At 38.7% G+C, this 19,541-nt stretch overlaps 1 protein-coding gene across 1 annotated transcript in view; it reads right to left on the bottom strand.

Moving 5' to 3' along the window:
• The window catches only part of FAM185A (family with sequence similarity 185 member A), a 49,289-nt gene that overhangs the window by 20,610 nt on the left and 9,138 nt on the right, over positions 1–19,541 (bottom strand). The window contains exons 3-5 of the mRNA XM_084272477.1: positions 14,766–14,858; positions 8,672–8,810; positions 1,367–1,408 (exon numbers count right to left, since the gene is read on the bottom strand). Coding sequence (XP_084128603.1) covers positions 1,367–1,408; positions 8,672–8,810; positions 14,766–14,858 — 274 coding nt within the window. The remainder of the gene's footprint in view (positions 1–1,366; positions 1,409–8,671; positions 8,811–14,765; positions 14,859–19,541) is intronic.

The raw sequence follows: 19,541 nt of genomic DNA, 5'->3' as shown, positions 1-19,541 counted from the left end.
GCAAATCCCTGATTATTGTCTCTGGCAATTTATCCTGTGGTATACATTTCTCTTACATGAAAACCTTTCACTTAAGACTCTACATTTTCTTTTTCAGAACTTTAAAAGTTTTTCAGAACTACTGGATCTTAAAAGTCTTTTGCCTTTGGAAAAATCCATAAAAATCAAAAGGATATTTAATGCTCTTTAGGAAAAGATAAAGTCTAACTCGTGCTTTCAGAGCTCAAATATGAAAAAACAACTTTATTCAACTGTAAAATGTGTCTTAATGTTTAAGCTGAACCTGGTTAATTAAGGAAAATAATCATCATCTGTTGATGGAAAAAGCTACCTCCTGTGTTAAGTAAAAAACCTTTATTTAAACACTCTCCATATTCTATGAGTTTATTTAACAGAAGGAAAAACAGACTAGCAAGCTTAATTTAATTTTGTGGTTTAATGACTAACTCATAAGAATGTGTATTGCATTCATTTTCCAGGCATGTTAATATAGATCACTTGAAACAGAAGAGTTCTGACAGCACAGATCGTCCCTGAACAATGCTTAATAAGGGACTATGGTTACTATATGAGGAAAAGCCTTTGAGATTTGGGCCTGTAACCAAATTTACAGAAAGAGAAATCCTTCAAGGGACATTGAGCTTTGCCTATGGTCCTCTTGCTTCAATTTTCTGATACAGAAATAAACAGAATTTGAGTTTCTCTTTTGTGTTGATGTGCTGTAGGATGGAACTGACACAATGTATTCCAAAGTTGTTAATTCCGAGTTACCCTGTTGTATAAAAGGTCAAGTTCTGAAAGAAAATTTTTATGAGTGTTTTTTATTTCCAAAGGAAAAACAGTGAATAGCCGATTAATCACACATTGTTAGTGATAAATAGTTTGGAAACATTAACATTATGACAACCTCCCCTCCCCAAATACGTACTACATCAATAATTAACACTTCACGATATAAGATTAAATATAGATAATGACCGACATCAACTAATGTAAGACAAGAGAATGAGGTTGAAGGCAAAATGGTTGCATTTGACATGCAATTAGCATTTTATTGTGTCCTTTTATCCCATCTTCATCTAAAAGACACCACCTAAACTCATTCTAACTTGTGCAAAGCCCAGTGGGTATTGTGGTATCAAGGGCTAGCCAGTGTGCCTTGCCCTGTGACCAAAAGGCTCAAAGTCAAGTTTGGAAATGATCTCCTTCACCTACACAGTTATCAGTGCTACTCCTGCAAAGAAATTAGGACAAAAACATCTATGAGGAATCACCTCCTTTTTACTTTCCCTGTGAATATTTAGCTTTTAAAAAGGCAAAGGAAAGAGTGAGAAAAGAGGTACCTCAGAGAGAAAGTAGAACCTACCTACTGTGATACTTCCTGTTTTGGTCTGAAGGTTGGTGTTACCTGTTAAGAAAAGGGGAAAAACGTTAAAAAGTTATTATTTGACTGGTTTCTGAAACCATAACAAAGGTGATCCTATACAAAAGGCATTACAGTTGTAGTCGTAAATTAATTTGCATATAAAAGCAAAATAGCATAAACCAGTTAAATTGCTAGAATATTATTGATTACAAACATCTCAGCACATGTGATGTGGGTAACAGTGATTCCAGATAAAGACAGACACTGAAAGTGAGGAAGGCAAAAGTGTAGGAGGACTGCAAAGCTAAACCACGAGATTTTTTTACTTCACTATTGGTGATTTTGGTGGATCAATAGGATGAGTAACATAAACAGTTTTAATTTCTTCTTTTATAAGCACATATACATGCCACCCCCTGACCTTGTAGGGATTTTTTTGCTTTACCCTCAAAGGCTACTTCCTGGACTCACTGAACATCCCCTACTCTCTCCAACTTATCCTTATGTGCATGATGACCTCCATCAATGCTCTTCGTTGACTTCAGTGAGATCTCAGTGTGTTCGACAAAAGTGAAGAACAAACAAGTATCTAAGGCATAAAAATGTAGAACTGTCTCCTCCCAAACTTGCATTATTTTCAACAGGCACTGGTGGTTTAGCCTCTAAATCTCAAAATGCACACTCTTCCCCTCTACCTATGGCATCAAGAGAATGTGGAAGGACAGATGTACCTCATAACAGAAAAGCCATCTATTCCACTAACAGCCTAACGAAGTCAGTAGAAACTTCCATGGTTCCACATATGTTACACATGTACAATTGCCTCACAAAAAAACCCACTTTCAATTTAAACACTAAACCACAACATGCCATTCTGGCTACTCTCTCATCTTCCCAGGAGGATATCAGATTGAAAAATATGGTTGATCAGAGCGACTGTGCCCAATTTAGTGAAATATTCACCACAATTTTAAGATCTTTCAGAAGAGGTCTTTAAAAATTGCAAATAGATCAAGCTCTGCTCCTATCTTCTGTAATTACACAGTGGTAAGCAACCAGTATGGTAGAATGCATTCCCTTTGTATGACCCATAGTGTTTTTCTTAGTGGTCCGTGGCATGAAAAAACATGAAAAGCAGCCTAGCATCAACAGTCTTAAACTGATAATTTTAAGCACATCCTGAACAAAATACTTAGGGTACTCAGAATCGAAACAAAACTATATTAAAATTAACTTGACAGACGTTTGGCTTTCCTGGTTGCTGTTTTTAAAAGACATGCTATAATTCCCCTCATTTTATCAGGACTAGTACTTTTTTTTTTTTTTTAGCAACCTACAAAAAAGCTTAGCCTGTGTCAGCTAGCAACTCCTATGGAGCTCTCAATAGAGTGCTGGGGGACTTGTGGATTTGCTGGTCTGTTCTTTGTTTTTCAGGGTTTTTTTTAAATTCTGTTTTGATAAGCAGGTCCTTGAAAAATATTAAACATTTAGAAAGCAAACTCCTATTAACCACAAACTTATATGGCAGCTATGACTAATGGTGCACAATATAAACATATTAGTATGATAGGCTCACTTCAAACATGTAGTTAGAACAAAGGTTGCTTTTAAAGCACGTAGGAAAGTCCTGCTGTGTTCTGACCTGCATTGTCTACAGACAGCACACAAAAGTGTACTTTTGGTCATGTAATTGTTCCATAAAAGCCAACACTTACTCAGAATTTTTAAACTAGCTAAATAATTTTTGGATGCCTCAAGAGCAAGTGAAAACGACCTGACTAGAGGTTATTACTAGTTTATTACAGTCACCTTAATTCAGCATGTAGAGCAATACCGTAAAGTCCAAAATATGATAGTTTTAACAGAATGTTGATGGCAGTGGCTGAGTGTTTCTTTTCTCTATTGCTTCAGAAGAAATTGTTATCTTTTCTATCATGTGCAAGTTTTGTTTCTCCATGAATACTGTAAAACTTAAAATTACAATATTGCAAGCTAATAGGACAAGGGGCAAAAGAAGGCTTTTGGAATCTAAACAAAAACATCATTTTACTTTGCATTATTTCCATTGCTTCATTTTTTTTTTGTAGGATCTCAAGGTGGCAAGGTTATTCCAATGAATAGAAGAAGCAAATAAACACCATGTAGCTTTTTACCACTTTGACTTTGCATTTTAAATTTGCATCAGACTAGAGAAGCATCTAAAAAGGAACTAAAATACAATTAATTTTTACAATCCCACATTAGTGAAATACAGAAGCACTGCTGAAATTTAAGCAACATACTTTGGTACATCAGATTCTTTTCAGAAGGAGTTATGTAGTGCCAAGCTCAAACATTGTACTGTAGCACCTTTGAAACACTGCACAGGTCACTGACAGGATAAGGCAGCTTTATGTTCACCTTTTCCTCTATATTAATCAGTGTGTAAATATATGAAGTAGCTTCAATAACCATGTTTTCCACTGTGATGCTCTCACACCATGAAATAGCTACTAGAGTATGAGAGAAAAGGTCAAAAGCCAATATAAAATTATAAAGAAAAATCATCCCTGTAAAACAGCAAAAGTTGAGTGCTGTTTGCAAAGAAACTTTGCAGACAAGGTCCTGGGCATCCTGATGGGCACCAACTCCAGTGCTAAGACAGTAAAGAAGGTCAACTGCATACTGAGCTGCATCATTTAGGGTATATCCAGCAGATAAAGCCCTCTTGTGAGACTGCATTTGGAATTCTGTATCCAATTTTACACTTCTCAGTCAAGGCAGGCACTCATGTACTGAAGTGAGGCCAGGTAAGAGAAGGTTAGGGGCCCATAGCACACTACAGGGTCTCAGAGAGATGGGTTTGTTTTGCATTAAAAGGAGAAGTCTCAGGAGGAATCTTCTTGTGGTCTTCAACTATGTAATAGGAGGGCGTAGAGAAGAGAGAGACTTTTCTCATGGTGATGCAGCAAGAAAAAGGAATAATGGTTACAAGTTGCCAGGATGGAAATTGTGATTCAAAAGAAGAGGAAAGTTTTTCCTCACCAGAGGGATAATTCAGGACTGGAACAAGTCACCCAAAAAGGTCAGGCAATCTCTGTACTTGACAATATTCAAAGCATTCTAGCATTAATGGCCTTGGATAAATTAGTACATTGCTCAGTCTCAGAGCTGCTGGCCTTTTGTGTTTTAAGTGTTGACTAAAAAGTTTAAAGGCATCTGACAGGCGTAACACCTGTTACAGAATGAATTAAAATAACTCAAAATTATTTTCTTCAAAATAGTGCATTATTCATGTGCTGCAGGGGTAGGAAGCATGCAAAAGAACAAATAGGAATGCCTATATGCATACTCTATCACCTTTGCTTTATTTTTTCTTGGTAAGACTGATTAGATCCAATAGGGACCACCACTTACCTCTTTCCCTTCAGTTGTGGGATGGACTACAGAAAAGAAAAATCATGTGTACTCACTGATAATTCTGTAGATAACAATCTGGGGCATACATTGGGAACAGCACATTTCTGGCCATTTTGATCTAGCTATCTTATTGGATATATGAACTACTGAGGTTTTACATCAAGAGGCGCCTGCAAAATGGAAGCTATTGTGTTATTCTGAGACAGCGTTACTCAAATTCCTTGTAATGTAAAATTTACATCTTTTCAGAAATAGTAATTTTAATATGAAAATGCTTAAGAAATATGTCTTTAAGTAAAATCCTAAATTCTATGACACTTTTAAAGTTCTACTAGCTTTACTAGTATCATAGAATCCTAGAATGGCATGGGTTGGAAGGGATCCCAAGGATCATAGAGCTCCAACCGCCCTGCCACAGGCAGGGACACCAACCTCCAGCCTGGATCTACACAAGGTTGCCCAGGGCCCCATCCAACCTGGCCTTGAACACCTCCAGGGACAGGGCATCCACCACCTCTCTGGGCAGCCTGTTCCAGCACCTCACCACTCTCTAAACCTTCCTTCCTTTAGTTTTAATCCATTCCCCCTCGTCCTGCCATTGAATCCCCTCCTGCTTGTAAGCTCCCTTCAGGTACTGGAAGGCTGCAATGAGGTTCCCCCACAGCCTTCTCTTCCCCAGGTTGAACAAGCCCAGCTCCCCCAGCCTCTCTTTGTAGGGCAGGTGCTCCAGCCCTCTAATCATCTTTGTGGCCTCCTCTGAACCCTCTCCAACAGTTCTACATCTTTCCTGTATTGTGGGCCCCAGATCTGGTCACAGTACTCCAGATGGGGCCTCATGAGGGCAGAGTAGAGGGGGACAATCACCTCCCTGTCCCTGCTGGCCACCCCTAGTACTTTGCTAAATTTTACCAGTATAGTACAAATCCAACAATTATGGATTACAAGGAGTGAAATCTAGCAGACATTAAAAAATGAGTTAAACTCAGTTTAATTGAGAAGTCAAATATTCACACTAGCATTTGCATTCATCCTGCTGACAATGATACAGAAATTCTATTTAAAAACCCCCACAACAGTAATTGTTGTTCTAGAACAAACCCACCAGTCAATAAATGGTATATACACTCACTTTCTTTAAAAACAAAAGGCTCAGACAATCTTTTGTCTGTAGTTTGTGTCATGCTGGTTGGGGTTTTTTTTGTCTGGGTTTTGTGAGAGCAAAGAAAATTTAACTCCTGATTATATGCTCACACCTCTATAATCTGAGACACTGGACAGAAAAAACACTGAAGACAGTATAGCTGTCGTGGGGTTGCTTAAGGACTGCAATACAGAATCACAATAGAGTTCCTACACAGTCACTTTTAGTCTTTCAGGGCCTAATTTTAATTCTGTTCAGACCTTTCCTGAGCCAAGCTTGCATTCAAGCTGACAGTGTGGGAATTGTACAGCCCGAGTTTCAACTACAAAACAGGTCTCAGAAAGGCTTGTAAAGTTTGTGTTGCCCTGACTTCAAAGATCTCAGTAGAAGAGGAGTGAAGTCCAGCTCAGTTGCATGCACAGATGTGCTGATTTGACGCAAACTATAATATCAGCATATGGTCAGCTATAGGGAAATAGTGGGCTTCATTGGCCAAGAAACGATCTGATCAAGTGTTTATAAACAAAACTACTACTAAAAATTGAGCTACCTCATGAGAAAAGTGATCATTTTTTCTAACATAAAATCATAATCCTTTTTCTGCTAATGTGTATGTGCGTGTTTATATATATGCAACATAATAGTTTTAAATGCTTTAAAACTATTTGTTCTTACTACTAAAATGTGCTTAAGGAGCATGATGTTTTGCAGAAAATATTTTTCTGAAAAAATAGTATTTTCAAAAGAAACAGCTAAAACAATGTTAGGTGTTCCAGACCCACTTAGTAGAGAGCTCATGAAAACAACCCTGAAGTAATATAAGAAATGTCTGTATGCTTTGGACACAATTCTATTTGTTTTCACACTGTTGTTCAGACAAATGACAAGGAAGCATTGCTAAGGAACTAAGTCACTAACTACAGCAGTTAGCCAAAAGATGAGCTGTTGGGGAAGACCAGCCTGGCTGAACAGAGAGGTTTCGCTGGAACTCAGGGTCAAGAAGAGAGTTACAACCTTTGAAAGAAGGTGCAGGCACCTCAAGAGGACTACAAGAATGTTGTAAAGTTGTGCAGGGAGAAAATTGGAAGGGCTACTGCCATAAAAGAAAAGAAAATGGTTCAAGAAATACATTAGCAAAAAAAAGGAGGGCTAAGGAGAATCTCCTTCCCTTACTGGATGTGGGGGGAAACACAGTGACAAAGGATGAAGAAAAGGCTGAAGTATTCAACAGTAAGACCAGGTATTCTCCAGCTACCCAGCTCCCTGGGTTGTTAGCCTGGTTTTCTCCAGGCTGAGAGGCTGAGGGGAGACATTATTACTCACTACAACTACGTGAATGCAGCCAGGCAGGTGTTCGTCTCTTCTCCCAAGTAACAAGAACTAGGACAAGAAGAAATGGCTTCCAGGTTGTGCCAGGGGAGGTTTAGATTGGATATCAGGAAAAAATTTGACTGAACAGGTTGTCAAGCGCTGGAACAGGCTGCCCAGTGAAGTGATTGAGTCACCATCCCTGGAGGCATTTAAGAGAGAGATGTACATGTTGTGCTTCGGGACATGGTTTGGTGATGGACTGGTGAGCGCCAGGCTGCCTGTTACACTCCTTCTTGGAGGTCATTTCCAATCTAAACAATTCTATGAGTTGTTTCATTTTTGTGCCCAGAGAGCAAAAATAAACCTATGAACATGCGAAGAGGCACGAACAAGCTCACAAACTCAATATTCCACAGTATTTTATCAGCATGAAGTTAGAAAGAGAACAAACCACAACAGCTTTTCAGACAAATACCAGTAACGCTACAGCCTACCTGCTAAAAAGAAAAAGTAACAAGGAGGTAAAGAAACAAGCCAACACAAAAATGTATTTCTGCTCATGCATGCTGAAGTCAACGGGTTTAGAAACCAGTCTTAAGTTTACTATCAATTGACAATGGAGTTGTTTCTTCCTTAAAGGAAAAAGGCATTTCTGAAGCAAGATGACAACACAAAATTGCTAAGAAATCGCAACAAATTGTTTATAAGACATACAGCTGGAAATTTGAAACCCTGACTGACCTGAGTAATTTTCACTCTTTGTGCATCCTCCAGTTTGTTTTACTTAGTTAAGTCACCACAAACACGTTACAGCACAGTCAGAATTCAGTGGGAAGTTCGTTAAATTAGAAAACCACACCAGATTCCAACTCTGCCTGCTGTTTATATAAAAGACACTCAAGTTAATTAGTTTTAGTTCTAGGCAAAGGACAGTAAAAGGGTGAGTGGATTAGAGACTTATTTCTCCAGTCAAACATAAACTGTCACCACTCTATTACTATAAGGTGGTAGCATACATACAGGCTGTTTCTGCTAAAAGTATCAAAATACAACTGAGTTCTACCTAGTTCTTAGTAAATGCTGTAAGAGCTGCTTCTATGAAGAAAATAAAAGTTGGAAAGAGGGGAGGAGAAGTCTCTTTACTACTTTTAAGTATAATTTTCATTGCTGAATTTTAAAACATTTTTACATCCTTAGTATGCATGGTATGTTTCTTTCTTGTAATTGCAATAAAAGTGTATTTCAAAAGCATGCTTATAAAATTTTTAAAAATACATACAGTATGCTATACAGTAAGTTACTTCTCACTGATTCAGTTCTCTAATAAATACAGAATTGTTTTGTTCATATCCTGTGCACAGCTGATTTAGTGATAGTCTGTATCATTATTCCATTTGTTTCTGGGAACATTAAGAATCCCTTCAAAGCAGCTAAACTTGTGACGTTATCCTTACCATGAATACTTCCCAGCAGAATATCACCAGCTATCGAGGACAGAGATGATGATTCTGCGTAGAGATACTTAGTTTTCAGCAGCCCATCTTCAGTAGATATGTTGATGGATGACCCCTGCAGCTTCTCAATATTCACACTCTAAGAGAAATAAACTTAAATAAACATAATGGAAAACTTGTCATCACAGTTTGAAAAGGCAGAAGCAAGTAACACTCTTAAGAGGCAAAACAAATCGAAAGCAGCTATTGGTGCAGAACAAACAAAATCAAATTTAGTTAAAAGCTACACAAGACAAAACAAAAAACCTTTTCATCCAAGAGCTCTGACCAGTAACTTCATGTTTCTTTACAACATTCCTATGAATTGTTACATCCATCATACAGGTGAAGAACCCAAATAGTCACAAATGGATGAAAGAAAAACTCGATTTATTCTTAAAACCCTAAACACTTCCTTTTGAAAAATAAGAACTAAAAAAGCATTAGCTCTAATCAAAGACTTAAGATTCATACAGCATTATGACATTTAAAGCATCGGTGAACAGCTTTCTGACACCACATACTGAGAGATCCACTGTCACTGTTGTGTACAGCTATTTATGCACGTTTTTAATTGGCTCACTTTGCAGACAGCTTTGGTCAAAGTCTCCAAAAAACCCACAGTGACTCTTTCTCCAAGCACAATTTTTCATATTACCTTGGTTATTCAGGCCTCTATTCCTGGACTTAGGCCCCAAGCTATACAAAAAATGAGGGATAAGATCTCAATTTCTACTTCTTTTTAACAAAAAAGAGAAAGAATAGGATTTGAAAAGTTGTACTATGGACAGATTTGGGGAATAGAAGGTGATAAATGAGATTATCTATGTACAAGTTGCATGACATAACCTAAGTCTCTGACCAACACAAAAGAAATCAGTCTTATGCAACTACAAGATGAATTTAAGTCTATTCTTCCTCAGTTAAAGTTGATTTACAATGGAATCATACAGATTTTCATACTGAACCCCCATTCAACTTGTTTTTATTATTTTGCATATGCAGATTTTAAGTGAATTACACAGAATTCTTATTATTACATGAATGATATTTGGCTTTCTAGATCCAAACATGTCTTATGTCAATTTACCTTTAAATTCACTTTGTTATTTTAGCCCGGTTATCTTGTGGAAAAAAGTTAATACAAAACGTCTGCTGACCCTTCCACTGTTGTGCTATATAAAGAATATGCTGTGGATCAAGTAAGAGGTATTCTGTCAAGCAACAACTAGCCCAAACTCTACGCTGTACTCTGTCCCAAGAATTGAGCTGAATAGGCTCATACAGTATATATGACAGCTAAATTATACTCAGATTTTATCAATCCATACATACCAAGCTTTAGGCTGACTTTACACCTTTAGTCATAACAGAATGGACTCTTGTCTTAAGATTTCTGATAAGATGCAATGCTATAACACATAGTAGGTCTCCCAGAATGCAACAAGCTACATTAATTCTAGCACAGCACTTTGATCAGCAGATTTTCTTAAAGGTTAGAGATATATGACAGTCAATGTCTACAATCTCTGCAGGTGATGCTGCTTAGAACCAAGCTACAGAATCTAAGCATCAACAGTAAACAAACCCAATGATATTAAGGCATTTGTCACTACTAAAAGTAAGAGCAATTCAGCTTTTCAATCTTTCCGTGCTTCTAACAAAACCCTAACAAGCAGAGACCTTAATAAGCATAACTTTATATTGCATCTGTCCTAGGAATTCTCCTCATGTGGGACTCAACTACCTCCACACCCAGGACAGCAAAATGTAAAGCTACTGCAGCACATGGCCAAAGGAACAAGAAAAGCCACTGTCATTTTAGGCTCTACCATCTAATCCTGTGCTGAAGAGAGTTAAATGACTTGCAAAGTACTTTTCCAAATTTAGCAGGGCCAGCATTGCCATCAGCACTATGAAAAGAAAGCAAGGCACACCTTACTCGGGGCATGGGGGAAATAAAGTGAAAAACATATCTGCTTAGTTGGGTGCAAACTGGAACTGGGTCCTTGTGGCATTCCTCATCTGGAAAAGGAAAGCCCCAAAAGGTCCATCTGTTACTATGGAACACAAGTTTTGAGTCTATTTAGATATTTATCTTATTTAAATATTATGAATTACCTTGTTATAAACAAGCTCACATACCAACTGGTCTCATACCAGTCTCAATCTCACTCACACAGAAATAAGAGGTTCTCTTGACACACACTATAAATAAGTACGGTGTCAGCTAGTTACTGTTAAGAAAAACCAAAACCCCAAAACTACCAATACAATGAATATTTGTTTCAGAATAACCTAAATCTGGGTGGAGAGAGGAAAGGTCAGACTGCTCAAGTATAACATTAAAGAAGTATTCTAGATAGGGAAAGCATAGAAAAAAATTAGGATTGATTTTTACTGAGACTAAATATGTTTTCAGTCCAAATTCTTTAACTTTTATGAATTTTTGGCAGAACATAGATGTTTGGCTCTGCTTAATAAGTGTTACAGAAAAGTCCCTCTGGTACAGATTAGCTAAGACTCTCTAATCAAATAAATTTATTTTTGTCCATTGAACCACCAGGTTTTCTGGAAAAATTCTTCCCCTTGAGAGCAGAGCCTTGGGAGTTGCAGTTACTGAGCCTGACCACATGCTCAAGTTCTATCAATTTCTTATCCTTTAAAGAAAAAACATCAATCTCCAAAAATTAGACTGAAAATATTTTTGCACCTAAACACATCTCTACCTGAAACTAACACCTTGCTATGTTGAAATGTAACATAACTCTTATCACATATTTCTTGTCTTGGCCTCCCTTTTTATGCTATTCTCCTTCAAATATTTTATGAGCATCTTCTCTGTTTTCCCCCCTAAAAATATTCTCTATTTCTTAAGTGTTTAGTATCTTTCACCACATCCTTTCCCTCCCCACCTCCAGGAGGGGGCTGGAAATGCTGACAGAGCCATAATTACATAACGATGACTACAACTGATGGAAGAAACATCTCATACAAACATACACAGGAGACATAAGGCTGACTGATTATTAACAGAAGTGGCTGTCATGGTTTAACCCAGCAGGCAGCTAGAACAACCATACAGCCTTTTGCTCACTCCTGTCCCCCAGTGGGATTGAGAAGAGAATCAGGAAAAAAGAAAGTAAAACTCATGTGTTCAGATAAATACAGTTTAATAGGACAGAACAGGAAAAAATAATAGTTATAATAATAATTAAAAACCCAAGTGATGCACAGTACAATTGCTTACCACCACAGACCACCAATGCCCAGCTAGTTTCCAAGTCATGGTGTAAACCCTCAGTCAGCTTCCTCCAAGTTACACACTAAGCATGATATCACATCGTATGGAATCTCCCTTTTGCCAGTTGAGGTCAGCTGTCCTGGCTGTATCCTCTCCCAGCTTCTTGGGCACCACCAGTCCCCTTGCTGGCAGGGCATTAGGAGAACTTGCAATGTCCCTAACTTACTGTAAACATTGCTTAGCAACAACTAAAAATGTCAGCGTACCATCAACATTATTCTCATGCTAAATACAAAACACAGCACTATATATTCCCTACTAGCAAGAAAATTAACTCTATCCCAGCCAAAACCAGGACAGTGATCAATACAGAAATCTCCCACTGTCCTTTCTAACTACACTGCAAAGTTTGTTAATGAATTCAGTAACATAAGCCAAAATAGTGTTTGAAAACTAAGTTTCTGTTAAAACTCACGTGTCTCAAGCTACTACAGCTTTACAACTGTAAGAGCGACTTCTAAAATGCTACAAACTGTATATATATTTATGATCACAAAGAAACACTTCAACTTAATTTGCATAAAGCTTGGTTTATTGCTTTAGAGGGACAGTACATCTGAAAAAAGTCAGATTTTGGAACAGCATTTAAAGATTCACTATCCTCCATACCCATCACTCCATGCCCATAAAAACAGTCCCTCTCCAGCTTTCCTGTAGACCCCTTAGGGTACTGAAAGGTTCTCTCCCTAGAACCTTCCCTTCTTCAGGCTGAACAAGCCCAGCTCTCAGTCTGTCCTCACAGGAGAGGTGCTCCAGCCCTCTGATCATCTTCATGGCCTCCTCTGGACTTGCTCAAACAGATCCATGTCTTTCCTGTACTGGGGACCCCAGAGCTGGACCTCCAGGTGGGGTCTCATGAGAGCAGAGTACAGGGGCAGAATCTCCTCCCATGACCTGCTGGTCTCACTTCTTTTGGTGTGGCCCAGGATACAGTTGGCTTTCTGGGCTGCAGACACACTGCATGTTCACATTGAGCTTTCCATCCACGAATCCTTCTCCTCAGGGCTACTCTCAATCCATTCTCCACCCAGCCCATAGCTGTGCTTGGGATTGCCTGACCCACATGCAAGAACTTGCACTTGGCCTTGCTGAATTTCACTCAGTTTGCACAGGCCCACCTCTCAATCCTGTCTAGGTTCCTCTGGATGACATCCCTTCCCTCCAGCATGTCAACTGCATCATACAGCTTAGTTGTGTCAGTAAATTGCTGAGGGTGCACTCAATACCACTGTCCATGTCACCAACAAAGATCTTAAACGGCACAAGTCCCAACAGAGATGCCTGAGGAACACCAGTCATCACTGATCTCCATTTGGACATCAAGCTATTGACTACAACTTTTACTTTAAGTAGAAACTTAAAGCAAAACATCACATTTCTCATTTTCATGAACTACGTTTTGACACAGATAGAGATGTAATTATTTTTCTACCATCCACTTGTTTCTATCAACATCAGCAGAAGGTTATTTGAAATTAACTCCATGGACTGCACTGGTGTAACAAACTAGTTTTGGGTAATTGATTAAGCAGTATAACTCTAACTTAAAGACCACCGTGGTGTTAATACGTTGTTAGCAGCATGAATCCACAGTGGTCAAAGCACTTCTTACACTGGACTTAATCTTATTCACTGGTAGAAAGCATGGATTACAGTTTTCAGATCCAGCAAAAGCCCTCTGCAGGAAGATGGACAATTCATCAAGAAAGCTCTGAAGTATCTCTGCTCTCTTCCACTCCCCGTGGCTGCAAGGGGCTTAGGATGGATCCTAACCCCACTAACTAGTAACAGTCCCAAGAGAACTGCCAATCAGTTATCAGACCAACTGTGGCATCAACAGAACATGTCACAGTCAGACCTTACTCTGCTTTATGCTGGGAGGTCTTGTTGGAATGAAATAACACTCACACGGAAATATCAGTAGTACAGCTACAGCAGCATCAGGGCTTTCTTGCACATAGAATCATCCACTGCAAAGAAACCCAGGTAATTCAATGTTAACAGTTTTTGGAAAGTCCTATGGCAAGCTGCTTAGTTTACAGTAGGATAAGAACAGCTCATTAGGTGATTCCATGTAAACACCCATATGATCTCAGAACCCAATCTATAAAACGTACAACAGTGCTAAATGGCACTCAAATAATGAAGAACTGACTACTCAGCAAGAAATAAAACCAGATTAGAGCAGGATGAGGTTTGTCTCATACTGCCATCTGCTGAAAAACGCAGGCTACTGATCTGTGAAAGTTTTCCTGTTCAAGGTTCTCACATCTCGTAACAAGTGCGTAAGTGATTATATGTCCTCAGCTCCAAAGAAATACACAAAATCTTCTACTTTTCAGTTCTTACAACCATAAAAAGATTAAATTGTAGAGTAGGTACCAACACGAAGCCACTAAAACTCCTGAGCCTGCTGCAGAATCCAGGCACCTAGATATCAGCCCAGTAAAAAGTTTAAGACAGCTGCAAGGGTCTACAGAATTAAAGCTGACTGACTATTGGTATCACCTCTGTGCTGATGGAATGATCACATACTTACTACTGCTCATTATGTGAAGCCTGTTTACTAATCCAAACCAAATGTAAGGTAAGACAGCATAATTAAACAGTCAAATGTAACTTAACAGTGAAATGACAATCAACCAATGAGGGCCATTAAACATTCCTCAGCATGTACACTTGAAAACTTAGTTATTTTACAATAGACAAGCTAAACAACTTGTTGGAAAGAAAGTTTTACTGATTACTTACGCCCTTCTCTGTTGCACGAATATCTGTATTTCCATAAAGTGTTCCAAGACCAATTACTTTGCCACCATTTGTTCGTATATCAATTTTATGGCTCTGAAAAAAAGTTTAAAAATCATATGGTTAGGACAATAATAATTAGAAAACAGGTTATTTTATTTTTCAAGCTGTACCATGACAGCCACTTTGGATCACAAACTTCCACTTCACTGTGAAGGTTTCTTCTCAAGTGATTGCCAAGTGTGCCTTTTATTTTCAGTGGAGTCTAATTCAACAGAAATCATCTTTCTTTGTAACCAAAAATCTGAGGGAAAGAATGATGCTGTGGAACCCTTTGTTCTTGATACAGGTTGGATTTTTCTTTTGGCTGTGAGGTTTTTGGTGGTGTTTTTTCATTTTTAATAACTAGAAAAACTTTCACTCAGTATATATTAAAATAAGCAGCAGAAGAAAGAGGGAACTTAGTATTTCATTTATACTCCACCCAAAAATCAAGGTATCTACATACCCTGTGTTGTAGCAGATGAAAAACAGAAGCTGTCTGTAAGGAAAACACAAACCGGAGCCTTCCAGTGACCTGGAACCCACAGTGTCACAAAACTCTGTTGGATAACCATATATCTACACACACAAACACACCACAGAGCTACTTACACCTGGAGTACTATGTATAGCCATGCTCTGACATTAATTTCTGTTGAAAAGGGTATTGTTCCTGCAACTTAGGGCACCGGCATTAAATCTGACAGCCAAGTATATCAGAAATATTCAAGATATTTAGCACCTGCTTGGATAAGCCATAATACATTGCATTAGCTAAGTCTGATCAGATGCCAACAAAATTAAAGACTTAAAAAAAGAAATCAAGTTTCCAGCATAGTAAATATGGAGTTATATTGCTCCAACATTTCAGATGGAACACCAGGAATCAGTTCTTTGCACACCCAAGTCTTACTTTCTCCTCGTCATTTAAAAGGCTCCTGCCGCGACGGAGAGAGACGGGACACAGCTTGATGCAAGCAAGAGTCGATTTATTGTAAAGAATCATTCCTTTTTACCTGCTCTGCAGACGGCTGCTTTCTTTCAAACATACGGTCTTCGTGGGCTACATCTGATTGGTCAACGTTTTGCTGTCACAGCAGCATCTTTATCTTATCATGCTAATAGAGCTTCTAAAACCTGGTCAGACAGCAGCTATACCTTAACAATAGAGGACACTTTCCTGGAGCCTGTCCCAGCAGGGCGCCGGCAACGATGCTGCCACCTTGTTTAGTTTCCCCGAGGTTCATGGCCTAAAGGCTCCATCCCGTTATCTGTTAACCTGGCAGTGCTTGAGGCTTTGTTTCTCAAGCTGCATGCCACAGGCTCCCCACAATAAAGTGAAAAGCCCCTAATTTGAGATGGGAATAGTGCTTCAGACCTTTTAAGGGCTGCATTTAATTTGACTGGTCAGTTAAACTTCTACAGAAATATAATAGATGATTTTCTCCATATACAGTAAACAGGAAAAAGTTGAATTAGATGCTTCAGCCTAAATATCTGATGATAAAGTTAATTAAGTCCTTCAGCCAGACATCCCAGTTCCTATGAGAAAGCTACATTAGGCACATTGCCAGGATAGTGGATAAAGAAGAAATCATCCAAGCATGTAACTTGAAGAAAATATGGGAACTCATAAGATCAGAAGGATTAATGTATAGCAAGGACTTAACAGTATGGCCACCATAGCTTAGTAAAATAAAAACTACATCCGACACACTGATTTAATAAAATTTTAATCCCCCCCCTATAATTTTTGGGATAGAAAAGGCTCTCACAACGCACAGGTCCCTCGATTTTTTTCTGCAGAATTATTAGGCTATCCCTATCCTCTTCAAAAAAGAGCAAACAATGGAAACACCTGACAGACAGCAGGATTTGCTGAGAAAGGAAGCAAGTTAAAACTGTCAATTCTTTGCCCTAGCTAAAAGCAAGAGGTATAACTTATCATGGGGATTCTCCTCAAGGGAGAAAGGTTTGAGTATGGAAGATGTAAAAGGACACAACAGAAGTTAAAAAAATGGAAAAGACTGCTTAAAGAAAAGAAAAAGAGTGGTGTAGAACTTGAACAAATTGGGCTCAGACACGGTGTGTGGTGAGAAAGCATGGCAGGTCTTTCTACTGATCATGTGTGAGACACCTGGAAATTCTTGTTACCACTGGCAGAGCCAAGGAGTCAGAAGAAATCACTGAACATAGAAGCAAAATAAATGGTCTCCTGGTTTCATTGTCACTGTCAAACTGATGGACTACAATAAGAATCAGGGGGAAGAAAAGTACTGCTTTCTCACTTAAGAAGTTAGGAATAATTTATACCCTGAAGAAGGCCTAGAAGTCATAATTGTATTTTGGAATTAGTGCTACTATCAGTTGACCTAGAGACTTGGAAAGAATAGGGTGAACTAGGCTTTAGCCAATTACAAAATGACCACCACCAAAAAAGATAATCTCAGTAAAACAGTCCTCAATGAATCTCACTAACTGTGCTCAAACTCTTGACCAGACTGTTGGTGGTTTGGCGCAGGCTCTAGAGGAGGTAAAGGCCTAAGTTGTAACAGGGCCGTAAAACCCTCTAGTTCCAATCTGTTCTAGGAGAACCCACAAAGGAGCAGAGTAACACAGTGACCATCAATGCATATGAGGTTAGAACACCAACCACGGAATTAACACATGAAGACTCATTTATCAAGGAACAAAGAAAGTTGTGGGTACTGAGTTTCATACATACCTCTTCCATCCCATGTAATTTTACTACAAGCCAACCACTTTATCCCATAAACATGGCAGCATAAGCGAGCCTTCTTTGAGCTCTTCCTGCCAGGCAGCATGGCTGCTGTGTTTATCTCCCTTTGAGCTGGGAGCTCAAGGTTGCTCCTTGAGGCTGAAACACCTTTTACCAACGTCAGCTCTTTAATAAGCAACAGATACCATGCATTACCCAACAGTACGATAACTTTCAATTCTGCCTTGTTAACTTTGCATGCTGACTTGATGCTAACGAAGCATTACATAAACCTTGCATACATAATCCTTTATACATAAACTGTTGATCAAGCCTGAGACTAAGTTTGTACCCAGTTGTACCTAGTCTCCTCTCTGAGGAGTTTGGAAAGCAAGGGGGTCCACTCCAGTACTCCTGAATCAACTGCAGAGTTGTCCTTACCCCTTTGTGTCCCCAGTCTCTCTGTGAATCATTCTTACCCAAGTGTAACTCAATTTTCCTTTTTATGTTTTTCCATGAAGCAATTAGAATGAACCTTGCCATCAAACTTAAGCTGCGATTTTAAAACAGCATCATATTAAAATACTTTGTTAACACCTTTGACAACGGTTCTTGAAGGGATCTAAATGTCCAATTCACAACAAACTGGTGTAGTCAGCAAGAACCTAATTCAGGATACGTGAAAATAATGCCTACCACACCAAAAGTGCTAGTCAAAATCCATTACAAGAACTCATGCAGAATAGTCATCTTTTTTGTTCAATTACTATCGTGCATGATTAAGGAAAACAGATGTCAAATTTCTAGATCGTCTGTAAAGATGCCATACAGTATACCAAAAGAATCAGCAAATTATACAAACAACTTCTTGCATTCTGTGGCAAGTTGAGACAGTTAGCTGTTGTGAAGCTGCTTGCTGGAGCTCTTGAATAATCCTCACATAACAAAAGTTTTTATCTATTTAAAGTCATTGAACATGATCTTTTGCTCTCTGCTGTAAAGAAAGGGTGCCTGCCTTTGCTAGTCAGTGAGGTTTGTGGACAGCATGACAATGAAGCAGCATTAAACAGCTCTTCAGTCCATCCAGGGGAGGGCAGCATCACTCCAGCCTGCTCAGTAAAGCACATTCTCTAAAGGGGAACCAGCTCTTGTGCTGCACTACAGGATCTAGTCTTCAGTGCTGCACTACAGGATCTAATCTTCAGTAGTTTGAAAAAAAAAAAAAACGACAAACCCAAAAGGTTTTCCTTCTCTACTAATACAGAATATAATTCCTGAACCTGTATTAGAAAAATTGAGTTACAGTTGCCTTACTAGAACTACAAAATGTCTTAAAAACATTAGCCTAACTTTTAATGGCACTGTTAAGAGACACTGACTGAACAATTGCTTGCTCTTGCAAACACTTATGTGGCCAGTAATTTTAATTCAAAACCTTCATCTACTGCTTCAGAGTCGTCAAAAAATCTTCTCCAGAACCGTATGTTGGAGCCGTCACAATCACCACTCACAACACACAGAAGAATACTCTGGGTAACTGTTTTGGTTAAAAATAGCCAAAGCCTTACAACCTACCAAAGCTTTGCTTTAACAAGAGTTTCAGTTGAAGTCTGCACTTCTTTCTTGATACCTTCTTGATGCTTTCTGGGACAAGGCCATTCATCTCATTCACAGCTTACAGGAGCAAAGAAGCTTTCTGTGGCTACCAGCATAGTGTACACACTGAGGCATATGCACAGGGGAAGGATCATCTTTTACACTTGGTAGTTTTCCTGATGTTCCCACAAATCAAGTATGGCTCAGAGTTGGCAGAAGAGAAAAATCACCACCAAGGTTCACAATGAGACTGGGGAAGAGTTGGTCTCAGAAGACCCAGACTGCTGACTTTGCAGCTTTCTTTTCAGTTCATGACAGATTATGGCTTTACTGCTACTTGAATTCCTAAAGAAAATAGAATCAACTTTTTCATTTTTAGCATTGAAGGTATTTCACATCTCAGACTGTATATCACAAGAGAT

This window comes from Gallinula chloropus, assembly GCF_964237585.1.
Source record: "Gallinula chloropus genome assembly, chromosome: 1".
In the NCBI taxonomy this organism is placed as follows: Eukaryota; Metazoa; Chordata; class Aves; order Gruiformes; family Rallidae; genus Gallinula; species Gallinula chloropus.
Note: the sequence above shows the minus strand (reverse complement) of the source record. Positions and strands in the feature narration are given on the sequence as shown.